The sequence below is a fragment of the Argentina silus genome (genome assembly GCF_951799395.1).
Source record: "Argentina silus genome assembly, chromosome: 10".
In the NCBI taxonomy this organism is placed as follows: Eukaryota; Metazoa; Chordata; class Actinopteri; order Argentiniformes; family Argentinidae; genus Argentina; species Argentina silus.
The window spans coordinates 2,220,950-2,234,177 of NC_139664.1; the positions used below are offsets into that span (position 1 = coordinate 2,220,950).

Below are 13,228 nucleotides of genomic sequence, written 5' to 3' on the forward strand. Positions count from 1 at the left end.
ATATTCAGTACAGCATTGCCTCAGAAACAATTTCCCTGGTGTAGCCGTGTTTGGCAATGCCGGCATGAACCTGCTGTACTGCGGTCGCCACTGTGGCGGCTCATGTCATGAGCTTGAGGATTAGGTGAGGTCTGGTGTGAGTTATCACCATGGAGAGGACCTGCTATGTTCCCTCATAAGACCTCTATCAGTTTGTGTTTGTTCTGTCACCAGAGACAACAGGGCAGATCTGAACAAACAAGGGCACTGACGCACTCTCTCTCACACACACACACACACACACACACACACACACACACACACAATTACTAAGAGCAGCAGTAACCCTTTGAAAGGATTCCCTTAATTTAGGCTTTGTATAGCTGCAGCACTCCTCCACAACAACCAAACTGCAGCTTCATTGCACACACCACCAGTTAGAACCAGATACAGCCCCCAGTACAGCTTATGTAAGCCTGTTGAAAGAGCAGGTTACATAAGGGAATGGTTTGAAGTTAAATAGGAAGACTGCTTTGTCATTTCCTTTTTTCTGAGAAGAAAAAAAAAAAAGCTCTGCATAATTTGTTAGTGGAAGTTTCCTGATGAGACTGAAATACTTGAGTGAGTGATATTTTCCCCTGAATTTACATCACTACCATGGTCTGTGACATCTCCCCACTTCCTTCGGCCTGGCTATGAGCAGGAGCACAATGCCTGCTCTGTGGGTTATTTCCATAGCGGTCTAAAAGCATGCCTGATTAGACCCATGTTTCCCTCTTCCATTAACCCATACCACAGAGGACTTCTCCTCTTACAGCTTCAGGGGAAAGCCTTCACTGTAAAGTGATCAGGCTGGTTCTTCTGACCTTTCTTCGCATTATCAGTGATAGACACGCATGCAAAAAAAACACACTGTGGTATTTCCGGGCTTCGCGCCCACAAAGTTTGTTCTTCTTAATCAGGCGGTTTATGGACTAGGCTAGAGGATGCAGGGTTTCGATGACTGTCATTTTCTTTTGCATATCACACGATAAACTTCCTAGCCACAAAGAGAATTGTTCTCTTAAAGGGCCATGTAATTATGACGGTGGTGTAAACTAGGAGGAAACCTGGAGCCCATGGCTGTGGTGTAAACTAGGGGGCAACCTGGAGCCCATGGCTGTGGTGTAAACTAGGGGGCAACCTGGAGCCCATGGCTGTGGTGTAAACTAGGGGGCAACCTGGAGCCCATGGCTGTGGTGTAAACTAGGGGGCAACCTGGAGCCCATGGCTGTGGTGTAAACTAGGGGGCAACCTGGAGCCCATGGCTGTGGTGTAAACTAGGGGGCAACCTGGAGCCCATGGCTGTGGTGTAAACTAGAGGGCAACCTGGAGCCCATGGCTGTGGTGTAAACTAGGAGGAAACCTGGAGCCCATGGCTGTGGTGTAAACTAGGGGGCAACCTGGAGCCCGTGGCTGTGGTGTAAACTAGAGGGCAACCTGGAGCCCATGGCTGTGGTGTAAACTAGGGGGCAACCTGGAGCCCATGGCTGTGGTGTAAACTAGGGGGCAACCTGGAGCCCATGGCTGTGGTGTAGAGACGCCTGTGACGCAGAACAGGCGTTGTTGTCACCACAGCGTATCTTCTAGGAAATAGCAACCTCGCACGTCTCTGGGGGTGTGGTGTGAACAAACAACATGTTTCAGTGTGTGCTGTGCAGCAAGGGGGGGGTTTAATGCTGGAGGAGCAAACGCTCATGTTAAGCAACAGAAACTAGCTGGGTTAGACGACGCTGCAGACTTCTCTTTTCTGCAGACTTTTTTTTTTTTGCTAAACGAGGAGAAGTGAAGTATCAAAGTTCAAAACAAGTTAACAGCCAAACTTCTGCTTTATTGACAGAGTATAGCGCCATCAAAAAAAATAAAAAATAAAAAGTCACAACCTTTGAGCTTGTAATTCTATGTCAGGAGCACTGTGGGAAGTGTGATTATATAACTTCAGCAGATTAAGCAAATTCCAGAAAACAATGTACCATGAGACTAGATCTAACAATCAACTTTAAAAGGTGCTGTCTGGGATTCAAACTGCAAAAGCATACACCCTGCTTGTTTTCTTTCGGTTACCAGCTGAGGGATAGGGCTGGAGAAATGTTACCACTCAGTTCATAGACTGAGGTATGGATGCAAGGACTGACCATTACTAAAAACAAATTATACTTTTAACCATGATTTGAAGTTAGTGTTTTTTTTTTGTATTTGCATTGTTTACAAACAATGCAGTAAAACAATGTCTTGGGTTCTGATGGGGGGTATAACTAAGGCATTCATAAGATATATTCTTCAACAATCAATGGCCATGTCTCATTATTTTAAGTTAAAAAATGGATGCACCAATCCCTGATTGCCCCCCCAAAACATTGCACCCCACTTCTAAATACAGGTTTCCTGTTGTTATTTCCATATTTGCACTGATACCCGCAGGCAAATTGTAAATGAAGTACAACATTTGGAAATGCATTGGCCTCCCAACAACATTTAGCTGAAAGGCATGAGACTAAAGGTGTTCCTGACTGGCATCGAATGTGCCCATCCCTCCTGGTATTGCCTTGTGCAATAGCCTCAATGTTTCCCTAACCAGGAAGCACCTATGCAAATTCACTGCCTGCCATGCCTAGCTTATCCACCCTCTGGAGAAAGAACCTGAAGTTATATGAATGGGCTGTATACAAATGAGCTTGATTAAAGTGACATGCAACAGTTTTTCCTGCTGTATTCACTCCTACTTTATTCACCTTCATCTCGCATCCACATGAACCTCGATTAGTTTCCTGGTTGAATTCAGGGCTTTCTTCCATTGCAGTGGCTTATCTTGTTGATATACATGTTTATACAAAGAAAGGCATTTTTCAATATTTATTACAAAAATAAATTCTATACAACTATACATAAATCAGAGAGTCTGGTGATATTTTGAGAGGCTAATCAGACAATTTCTACTGTGTCCTCATTCTGACCCTCCAAAACTAGAAGACATTTGGGCCCCAATATTAACAAAGAAAAAAAACAGCAAATCTGTGACTTGCGATGACATCCCAATTCCAATGTCTTATTCCATCCTGGTATTCCTCACAAAAGGAGAATGATAGTCCCTTGGGGAAGGTCATTTTTCTTGCTTGACAAGAATTCTCAAAAAGAACCAAAAAGTCTCTTAGTCCATGACATTCACCTGATCATCAGAGCGAGTGTGGCCCCAATACCTGCGAATCCTGCAACCGCCATGAGGGCTTTCCTCACTGTGGACTCTGGGTCCTCCACGTGAAAGAACTCTACAAATCCATTCTGAGAAGGAAACAAAAGGTAAACTAGGGTTATTTCAATAGTATGAACAGTTCTAGGCCCCCTTTTAAAAAGGGAGAATGTCCAGGTTGTGAAAAACACCAGATGTTCCGGTTATTATCTGTGCAAAAGCAGTGAAAAGCAAACAGATCTTGTCTTGATCAATGAGCATCACAGATTGTACAATATTCACTTACAATCAGTGGATGACGAAGTCAGCATTTCACAACACAATGGTTATGCAACATCCACACTTTTGACCCCACATCCTCCCAAAGCAGAACACAAGTAAGTGACTCACCCATGAATTGTTCTTGACCAGCCAGTCCCGTTGATCAGAAAGAAGATAAGAGGAGATCTCTTGGCCCACCGACTCTATGCAGTCCTCCCTGCCCGTCTCCTTCAAGTATTGACACAGCACAGCACCAAAGGCCACCAGGCTGGCGATGCGACCCCAGTTGGTCACCCCGTCGCCGAAAATGCTCTTGGCCACGGACGTCACAAAGCTCACGTCATCTCCTCGCTCGTCAAGCCCGAGTTTTAGGAGCATACCTTAATGTTAAGGTCTGAGTTAGGAACTTCACACACAACAGCCAACAGTAATTCAATCATCGTACAGACAACAGACATATCTAACTATCATTCTCAGCTAAGTTTGACCAAATCGCCTCTACAATATGCTTCTGTATATTAGCTAGTAATATATACAGACGCCTGTAGGGGGCGACTTCGACTATCCAGCATATCAGCCAACGCATACGCGTCTTACTTGGTAGCCAGCTAGCTCACTAGCTAAAACAAACAGCCACGTTAACTCACCATTATATGCGTATCGGTGTTTGGCTACGACGTCGTCGACTACTCGCTTCATCGTCGAAAGAGCCTTGCTTTTCCACCCCGACTGAGAAAGTTCTGTATAGTCCCGAAAAAAATGTTCGATGAGCTGTCTGGTATCTTGGTCCAGTACTTCATCCCCCGACGGACAGCTGGATAAGTCAGCCCCGCACCCCGACGGCATGTCGGCAGGCGTGCACGGCAGAGACCCCTCGTCATCGATGTCTAGTGCTCGATTTTTTTGGATGTTGTTTTTATGGTAGTCATTCACCCCTAACTGCTTAGGCCGTGTTGGTGGTGTTCCAGCCCCCCCTTTTGCTTGGTTTCCAGAACTTCCTGCAATCTGGGATGTGGCTCCTGAAGACGAGTGCCAGTACAAAGATCCGTCAACGACTCCATTTTGAACAGGCATCAACATGCTACTTAATGCGCTTGCTCGCTTAATCGTCCCCGTAGACAACATATTCATCATGGCGAGACGTTTAAAATTGAGAATTAATAACAATAATAAAAAATAAAAAAAACGTTCGACAAAATCTAAATGTTGTAAAGAAGGTAGGTTGCTAGCTGTGTTTGACGAAAAGCTAGCCTTTACCTTGTGAGTCAGACGTCCTCCATCGCTCTCTGAAGCACAGCGGAAATGAGCCGCCCTTTCTGTGTCCTCTTAAGGCGACGCGACGCGACGCGGGGGGCGGGGCCTCGCCCAGACCCCTCCCCCTCCGAGGGGGTTGCCAGAAAGAGATCTGAAAGCGCTGCCAGAAAGAGATCTGAAAGCGATTTCTTGTGCGGACTTCACATTTGACAGGCTGTGGTTAATGAGTATTGGTTGGAAGAATAATGCATTTGATTATGACGAGCCCCCAGATCAGAGGAACGTGGGAGATAGAAATTCCTATCTGCTGGTGCCCTTAGAATCAGAATGACGTCGTTCTGTTTCTGTGGTTGCACCCTACTGAAGTTAGTAAGTAAACAAGGGAAACTAAATAGACAAGACTAGGCCTACCATATCTTTTTTAAAGATACACCATGGAAGTTTAGTTTACAGTTGTTAACTCCAACATTTTGGCTGCTGACTGTATTGTTATCATATCATGACACATATGTTCTTGCTTTGTTACACATTCCTAAATTTTATGACTGTTCATGTGTCATGGAAAGGTGTGGTAGTGAGCATAGACAAGGCGACAGCTGACAAGGCGCGCCCCATTCTTGGCCAATTAGTTTATTTGTTTACATTTTTCTGTATTAATTGTGGCTCAAGAACGCACCCAGCCCCAGAGGCAAATCATTCATTATGTAACTTTAGGGGACACTATGACTGCGATAATGTGGTCCTGTCCAAGGTAATCAATGTTCAGCAGGCGGAATGTATAGTTTTGCTGCCCTCTAGTGGTCAATGAAGGGTTGTGTAATGTAGACCAGGCTTGTGGTCAGACTATTGGTTGCAAGACAGTGCCTCCGGAAAGTATTCAGACCCCTTCACGTTTTCCACATTTTGTTGTGTTATAGACCCAATTTAAAATGGCTTAAATTAAAATAATTTGCCATCAATCCACACACAATACCCCAGAATGACAAAGCGAAAACACATTTTTTAAAATTTCAGTAAATTTATTAAAATTGAAATACAGAAATACCTCATGTACATACATATTCAGACCCTTTGCTATGACACTCTTAAAATTAGCTAAAATGCCAAAATGTCATCAACAAATCACTCATTAAGTTGAATTGAGTCCATCTTAATGCAAGGATAATAGTTAATGTAATTTTGGAATGAATATCTTGGTTTTTATAGGGTCTCTGATTTGCATAGGAATCAATTACACACTGTGTAGATTAGGATGTCACTACCAACTCCGCAAATTTCATAATTTTCTCTTGATCCTGACAAACTCCCCCATCCCTGCCAGTGACAAACATACCCATAACCTGATGCAGCTACCACTATTCTTCACACGAGAGATGGTGCGGTAACTGCATTGCATGTGCTGGATTTGCACCAAACTTAATGCTTTGTAGTAAAACCAAATAAACACATTTCCAGCCACTTTCTTTGCTGTATCACTTTAATTCATTGTTGCAAACACAATTATGGATATGAGATTTTTTGAGTGACTGAGATGATGTTGTTCCATCGACTGTGCTTTTTCCTCTCATTCAACTTTGTAGATTTTTGTAAGTCTCCCAGGCCTCAGGGTCGCATTCCTGAGCAGTTTTGTTCCTCTCCATTTGCTCAGTTGGTAGTGACATCCTAATCTACACAGTGTGTAATTGATTCCTATGCAAATCAGAGACCCTATAAAAACCAAGATATTAATTCCAAAATTACATGAACTATTATGCTTGCATTAAGATGGAGTCAATTCAACTTAGTGAGTGATTTGTTGATGACATTTTTGCATTTTAGCTCATTTTAAGAGTGTCATAGCAAAGGGTCTGAATACTTATGTACATGAGGTATTTCTGTATTTAAATTTTAATAAATCTATTGAAATTTCTAAAAACCTGTTTTTGCTTTGTCATTCTGGGGTATTGTGTGTGGATTGATGGCAAATTCTTTTAATTTAATCCATTTTAAATTGAGTCTATAACGCAACAAAATGTGGAAAAAGTGAAGGGGTCTGAATACTTTCCGAAGGCACTGTATATAATCTGTACAAAGAAATACCCTGTCTTGTAAATTCCTGATGTCATACTATCAGAGTTGGTCAAATCAATAAACGGTGAGAAGTAAAAAAAGAAATAAAAAGTGAACAAAATAATTCATATTAATGTAAAAGTTTATTTCAAATACTGACAAAAATCCTCTCCACTACTCCCACACAACTGAAACATTCATAGTACTCTTGTACTTTCTAAACTCTTAAAATCAATCCATTGTTTTTTTTCTCCACAATCACTATTCTCGTGTAAACCCCCATTTCTTGGGAGCAAGGGTGCTCCTGATATCCCTGCAGTTATCTTGGGCCAGGAGGATAAAATATTGTTGTAGTTATGCAGTAAGAGAACACAAGAAAAACATCTTTACTGTATGCAAAACAACAACAAAAACAGGTAAGATAAAGCAGCACAGTCTGTCATTTAATTTCCTTTTTACATTCTGGCACATATTTACTATGGTTAAACAGGAGATATACTGTGTCATGGTATTTAAACATACCCTGCTATATCCCTCATTGCGTTGCTCCATACAAAGCCAGACAGTGCACAAAAAGTAGTATTCAAGAACTCCTGTCCTCTGTTATTACAACAACCTTAATTTCAACACACCCAATTAAGATTCTTTGACACTTGTAAAAGCCTGGTATGCAGGGCTACATATCTTTACAGGGACCCAGTGTGACCTGCACTGATTTTCTGATCAAATAAAGAGTTGGGGTAAATTCCCTTCCAACTCCGGCTAGTTCCGGAATTGGAATGCAATCAACAAGGGAATAGTTCCATGTCCAGGGTACAATTACAATTCACGTTCCAAAATGTCTTGGAATTGAAACGGAATGGAATGGATCCCAACCGTGGGAGCTAAAATTAAGTCTGTCACTGCCAGACATATTTTGGGTAGATGTGGGGCCAGATTGTTTCAATCACAGGACAGGTGTTCTTCGCAGGGGTAACATCTCTGTTTAAGATTTGTCATCGACTGAATCAGCAGCATTTACACATATTCATATTATACAGATTCATGTAGCCTCTGCAGTACACACAGATAAAGCTGAATTAGTGTATTAACCAATTAGAGAAAGGAACCATTAAATCAGAGAACTACAGGTCATGAAACGTCTGGAAAGCAGGTGTTTGAAAAGAACAAAAAAAAAGAAAAGAAAACTCATCCCCCGCAAAAAAATAAGTCTATTTACAATGGCTGGGACAGAGAGAAGCAGCACATTCATACTACACCAGACAAGCACACTCAATGCCAATTCTCTTGTTCCCTGCAATTTGACACATTTCAAAGTCTAATATTCAAAAGATGCCAAGATGGGAAAGTGATCATGTGTGTTTAATTATGTGTGGTGGAGTGTGTGTATGTATGTGTGTGTGTGTGTGTGGTGGAGTGTGTGTGTGTGTGTGTGTGTAATCGTTCCCTGAAGCAGTACTATGCATTGAGGCTAATTGCCAGTGATCAACTTCCAACTTCTGCCCTTTAAACTGGAGTGCATGCATTTACCGTCCCGTGACGCCTCACGGCACACCTCGAACCGTGAGTCGCTTGGAAGTTGAAGTGTGTTAACAGGTGTGAACGCGGCTGTGTGCACACACACACACACACACACACTCACACTTTGCCCCCTCTCCTCATGTCATAAAATCCCTTCCCTTAGCCATGTGTTAACAGTGAGCACATCCTGAAAGCACGCAGTGTCCCACTTTAAGTCTGTGGAGGATGATGATGATGATGATCCCGGGAGGGGGGGGGGGGGGTGGAGGGGGGGGCACAGTCAGTGCCAGTTTCTCAGGTTGCCTGGTGTTTCTCAGGTTGCCTGGTGTTTCTCAGGTTGCCTGGTGTTTACCCCACGACACCACTGAGATCATGGACTCTTATATTTAGCATGTCAACAGGGCTGAAGCACTGTGGCAAGGCGCATGAGGGAGCGACGTCCAATCTACAGGGGAAACCGAGATGGAGGTTTCGCGTCGAGTGTAATTCGGGAACCAGTAGTCTACCGTTACTGGAAAATATATATACATATATATATATTTTTTTTTAGTAGTGACAGTTCCTGAAAATATTTGTTCAGGAACTGTCATTAACAGTGAAATAAGCCCGAGTTGTGATAAATGGCTCATTAGGCGACACGATGATTATTCAGAAACAAACAAAAACCATAGCATAGCATGACGACACTGGGTCAAACCAAATGTCCCATTTCAACACTATATACAGACACATACACTCAATACATGGTGCTTAATCCCCTACAGCAGATCATTCAGGCTCGTGTTAAACGCACCTCTTGATGCGACGCAATAGCAATAGCCACAGAACAAAAACAGAAACTTTACACAGAAATGTAACTGTTGCCGCTTTTCCCAGCCTTAAAATGATAGAGGGCTGGCTATGTTACTTAGCCTGCTTTGCCACAACTTTTGCCATGTGCAAAAAGAGTGTGTGGGTTGTCAGGACATTGAGAAGGAAGGAAGGAAGGAAGGAAGGAGTGGAGAGTGACCATGGACATTCCAGGGCTCCATATGGTTGCTTTGCTACTTCCTATCACTTGTCAAACCCTCCAGATCTGTACTTTTTTTTTTTTTGTTACATGTTACAATCATGCAGCATATTTAGAAAAAGAAGAGCAAAGGGAGTCAAGGATTAGAGCAACGTGAGCATAAAATGTGCAGTTTCTTATCCGCTGGGTGAAGTTTGAGTGGGCAACCTTGGATTCGTTCAACAAAACACGACACGCAAAACGACGTTACAGAAACCAAAATTCAGTCTTCACATTTCCTCCTCGTTTTCTCTGGGATTATACTGCTCCCTTCTTTTGGATACTAAACCAAGGTTCTCTTCCCTTCCAGATTTGGTGTGCAAGCAGTAATGCGCAAACATCTATTCCCCCGCAGCCGCAGCCCCCCGCAGCCCCCCCCCAGCATGGATGAGAACACAACATCGAAAGCATGGCGATGCGTCACGATCATGGTTCCTAACTCCCTCACACAACATTATTTTGGTGTCATTCAGGATGCAAAAAACATACTGTACTGTATAATACAAAGTGCATTAACTCCTCCCCCCAATCACGCATCTACTGTTATGTACCTCAAAACACCAAACCAAGACACGAGGGAGGCGGTAGAGCAGGGTGCGCAGAGCTGTGTGGAGAGATGGTAGAAAATATCCCAGCCAGCCAGCCAGCCTCCCCTCCCTCCCTCCCACCCTCCCCACATACAAGCAAATGGACTTTCTCAGCTCTCCCCGATATGTTAAAGCCAAGTGGAGCCTGGAAATGAATTAAGGGGGGGGGGGGAAGGGGGAAGGAGGGAGTGGGGGGTGAGGATGGACATCATGGGAGACGGGTGAGGGACGTTAGCTGGGAGCCCTGGAGGAGGGTGGTGGAGGCTAGCCGGCTAGTTTGCTGGTCACCAAGGAGGACTTCCTCTGGGGGAGGTCCTGTGGCGTGGGAATGTGGTCCCCGGTCACCAGGTTCTTGTCAGGGCCCGCCACAGGCAGCTGCTTGTTCTTCATCTTGGCCTTGGCCATGTTGTAGTCGCCCGAGTCAAAATACTTTTGCTGTGGGGGACGAGAGACAGTAGGAATTCAATACAGGTGTTCTGGAATAAACGTTGTGAAACTGCCCCCCCCATGTAAATAATAACCAACTCTGGTGATGGAGGACCCAACACTGACACATCTTATTCAACTCTGCTTATTATTCAACTGTTTATTAAGACCTTGATTAGTTGAATCAGGGGAAAGCTGTGCAAGACCAGATTTGGAGACCAGTGTCCGTGTCTTGCACTGCCACCTACCCCTTTCTGTAGCCTCTTCATCAGGAAGTCTGAGCCCCCAGGCTTCTGGCCCAAACTGGGGTACTTGGCCTTCAGCTTGGCCTCTTCGGTTTTCACAGGGTTGGCATTCTTTTCCTGAGAGTCCTGTTGAGACATAAAACATTTTTTTTTTTTTATTGAAATTTTACCATCAAGTCCCATTGAAGTCGAGGCAAGGCAGCGTTTCAGTCAGAAGGTAAAAATGTGTCTGATATTGACAAAACAAATATTAGGCTCGCACAACCACTGTAGGCTTAGTTCAAAGCAAATGTGAAGCATTCTGCCACTACACATAACAGAAGGGGCTAAATTGCAATTATAGGCTACCTCCGCCTGGAACTGTTCAGCTGTTGAAGTGGGATAAAACCATGGAAATGACTTATGGGAGTTGAAGCATCATCTTCATAGTATGAGTCACACTCTGCATGCTCTCCTACAACACAATCGCTCACGCTTTCATGGCTGTGATAAACAACTCACTCAGAAGACGAGTGTTATTACTGAGTAAGACAGAACCAGAAAGCAGCTTGCTTCATGTGAACTATTCACACCCTCCCTGCACAGTGCACCTCCCTGCATCCGCTTTCTTAGAAATGCCATGTTGTTGTTGTTATAATAATAACAATCATAATAATTATGGGCCTCAGAAAAAGTGTTTCCTTCCCAACTAAGCCATTTGTTTACATGTAAATATGCACACAGTTGTGGTTATGACGGGACAACATTTCAAAGGAGTTCAGTGTCAAAGTGACCCAGCTACAACTTTATGGCTCCAGAAAAGAAAGAGGATACAGGAGCCGGCGGGATTATTGCGATTGTCGACCAACGCCTAGGTCAGCAGCAGAACTTGCTGATTCAAGTGTTCATGCGCTGCATTCAAGCTAAGGTTCTCATATGGTTTAGGCATGTAGTTTTACCTAACGAAACTCCTGCACCAGACAAACTGGTTTTCCCATCTATCTAGTCTCTACCAGTATCACAGGCAGGTTAATGGGACACACCTTGTTTGTGTCTTTCGTCCCAATAACTTCTTCAAATAGACGTCAAAACGACTCAAGTCAAACTCACAGAACATGACACTCCAAGTATAAGCTCGCTTGGAGTATTGTGTACAGTATAATCACACTGAGCAACGCACACTTCCATGCCGTCTGGAGGACATGACACAGAGCGAATGGAAAGCTTGCTGGGGCAGGGATAGAAAAAAGTGACTCAGGGCAAGCGGATGAACTGATTCCCATCGGAGGAGGACATGTAGCACTGACTGTGCTGATTCACTAGGATCCATAATGAGAAATGTATGAGACGCGATATTGAGCCGCACGGGGGAAACGCAAAACGCAGAGTCCCTCAAACAGAACCAAACTGACACACACACACACACACACACACACACACACACACATTAGCTAGCATGACATGTTATTTTCCCCACACAGGCTGCTCTAGCTCTTCAACCTTGCTAGCAACTGCTCAAACTTAGCATCGCAATTAGATAGGACAAAACGTATCAGTCGCCTCCCTGTGTGGAGACATACCAGTCAATGCATATTGACCAGCAGGTTTGTCAACATTACCTCCCTGAACTCTAACCTTTATGAGCATCCAACGTCTGTAAGCATTCTGATAAGTGGTCGGTCTCCATTAGACGGTCTGTGTCACACAGACAGGTCTCTATGCCACACAGACAGGTCTCTATGCACTGAGAGGACACAACCAGACACAACATCTATCAAGGTGCCCTGCAAATTCGACTCGAGACATCAATTCGTAAAGTGACAATCAGCACACGCTCTCTCGAAGATATATAGACTGGGATCAATGTCACTCGCTCCCACGGAGAGACACATATTTCAAAGGACAGGCATAATGTATCATAATATTGTTGTTTTGCCCGTCTGGAAAGGCGGAAGCCTGTCTTACTGCAGTGTGTCAGGGGAGACCAATCAGGCCCGGGCATATCTGTTAACCTGTGGACCTGCGAGCCAATGACACAAGGGAAAACTCAAGATACACCAGCTAATGTCATTCTTTGCTTATCGAAAATCCGTGACAGCAAAATCATACATGACAATTCTAACGGATTTAGCATGGCTGTTTCTGGTCAGTTGACGAGACGTGCACAGTGCTCCATGCTACGTTAGCAATAGCATCAATTGTGCAAAATGCAAACACTTCACTTGTGTGCAACATTGCTAGCTACTAGCTAGCGTTAGCTGGCCAACTCAACACAAGACATAATAAACCCACCTGTTTTTCGTCCTCATACTCCATCTGGGTGTCTGACTCCTGATTCTCTGACGACATTACGCAGCTTTATGGGACTGGGGCTGTCAGGCTAGTTTGAAAACGCAACGGGTTGAATGTATGCAAAGAGCTGCTTCTCTACCTGTTCTAAACCTAATCCGCCTTTTATGAACACGATTGCTCCTCGACAAAAATGGCGAAGAGATTTGTGACATCATGGTGTGGGATTTCCCCCCTGCGACAGACAGGTACAGTCACCAATGGCAGAGAGGAACCCGTGTGCTGTACTTGCCAGAACAGCCAACGACATCCAACAAACCTACTGACTGACAAGCTGTTCGTCCAACGACGTTAACATGAGGAG

General features: G+C 44.0%; 2 protein-coding genes across 2 annotated transcripts; both read right to left on the reverse strand.

Moving 5' to 3' along the window:
- Positions 1–2,856: 2,856 nt before the first annotated feature.
- On the reverse strand, positions 2,857–4,753 carry mcl1b (MCL1 apoptosis regulator, BCL2 family member b). The gene is made up of 3 exons (XM_083678757.1): positions 4,114–4,753; positions 3,596–3,846; positions 2,857–3,297 (listed from the first exon to the last, which is right to left on the reverse strand). Exons 1-3 carry the CDS (start codon positions 4,598–4,600, stop codon positions 3,181–3,183), a joined length of 855 nt encoding a protein of 284 aa, XP_083534883.1. The 5' UTR covers positions 4,601–4,753; the 3' UTR covers positions 2,857–3,180.
- A 2,140-nt stretch (positions 4,754–6,893) lies between these two features.
- Positions 6,894–13,034, reverse strand: ensab (endosulfine alpha b). The gene is made up of 3 exons (XM_083679699.1): positions 12,868–13,034; positions 10,600–10,722; positions 6,894–10,360 (listed from the first exon to the last, which is right to left on the reverse strand). The coding sequence occupies exons 1-3, from the start codon at positions 12,922–12,924 to the stop codon at positions 10,190–10,192; spliced, it is 351 nt and encodes a 116-aa protein (XP_083535825.1). The 5' UTR covers positions 12,925–13,034; the 3' UTR covers positions 6,894–10,189.
- Positions 13,035–13,228: the final 194 nt, after the last annotated feature.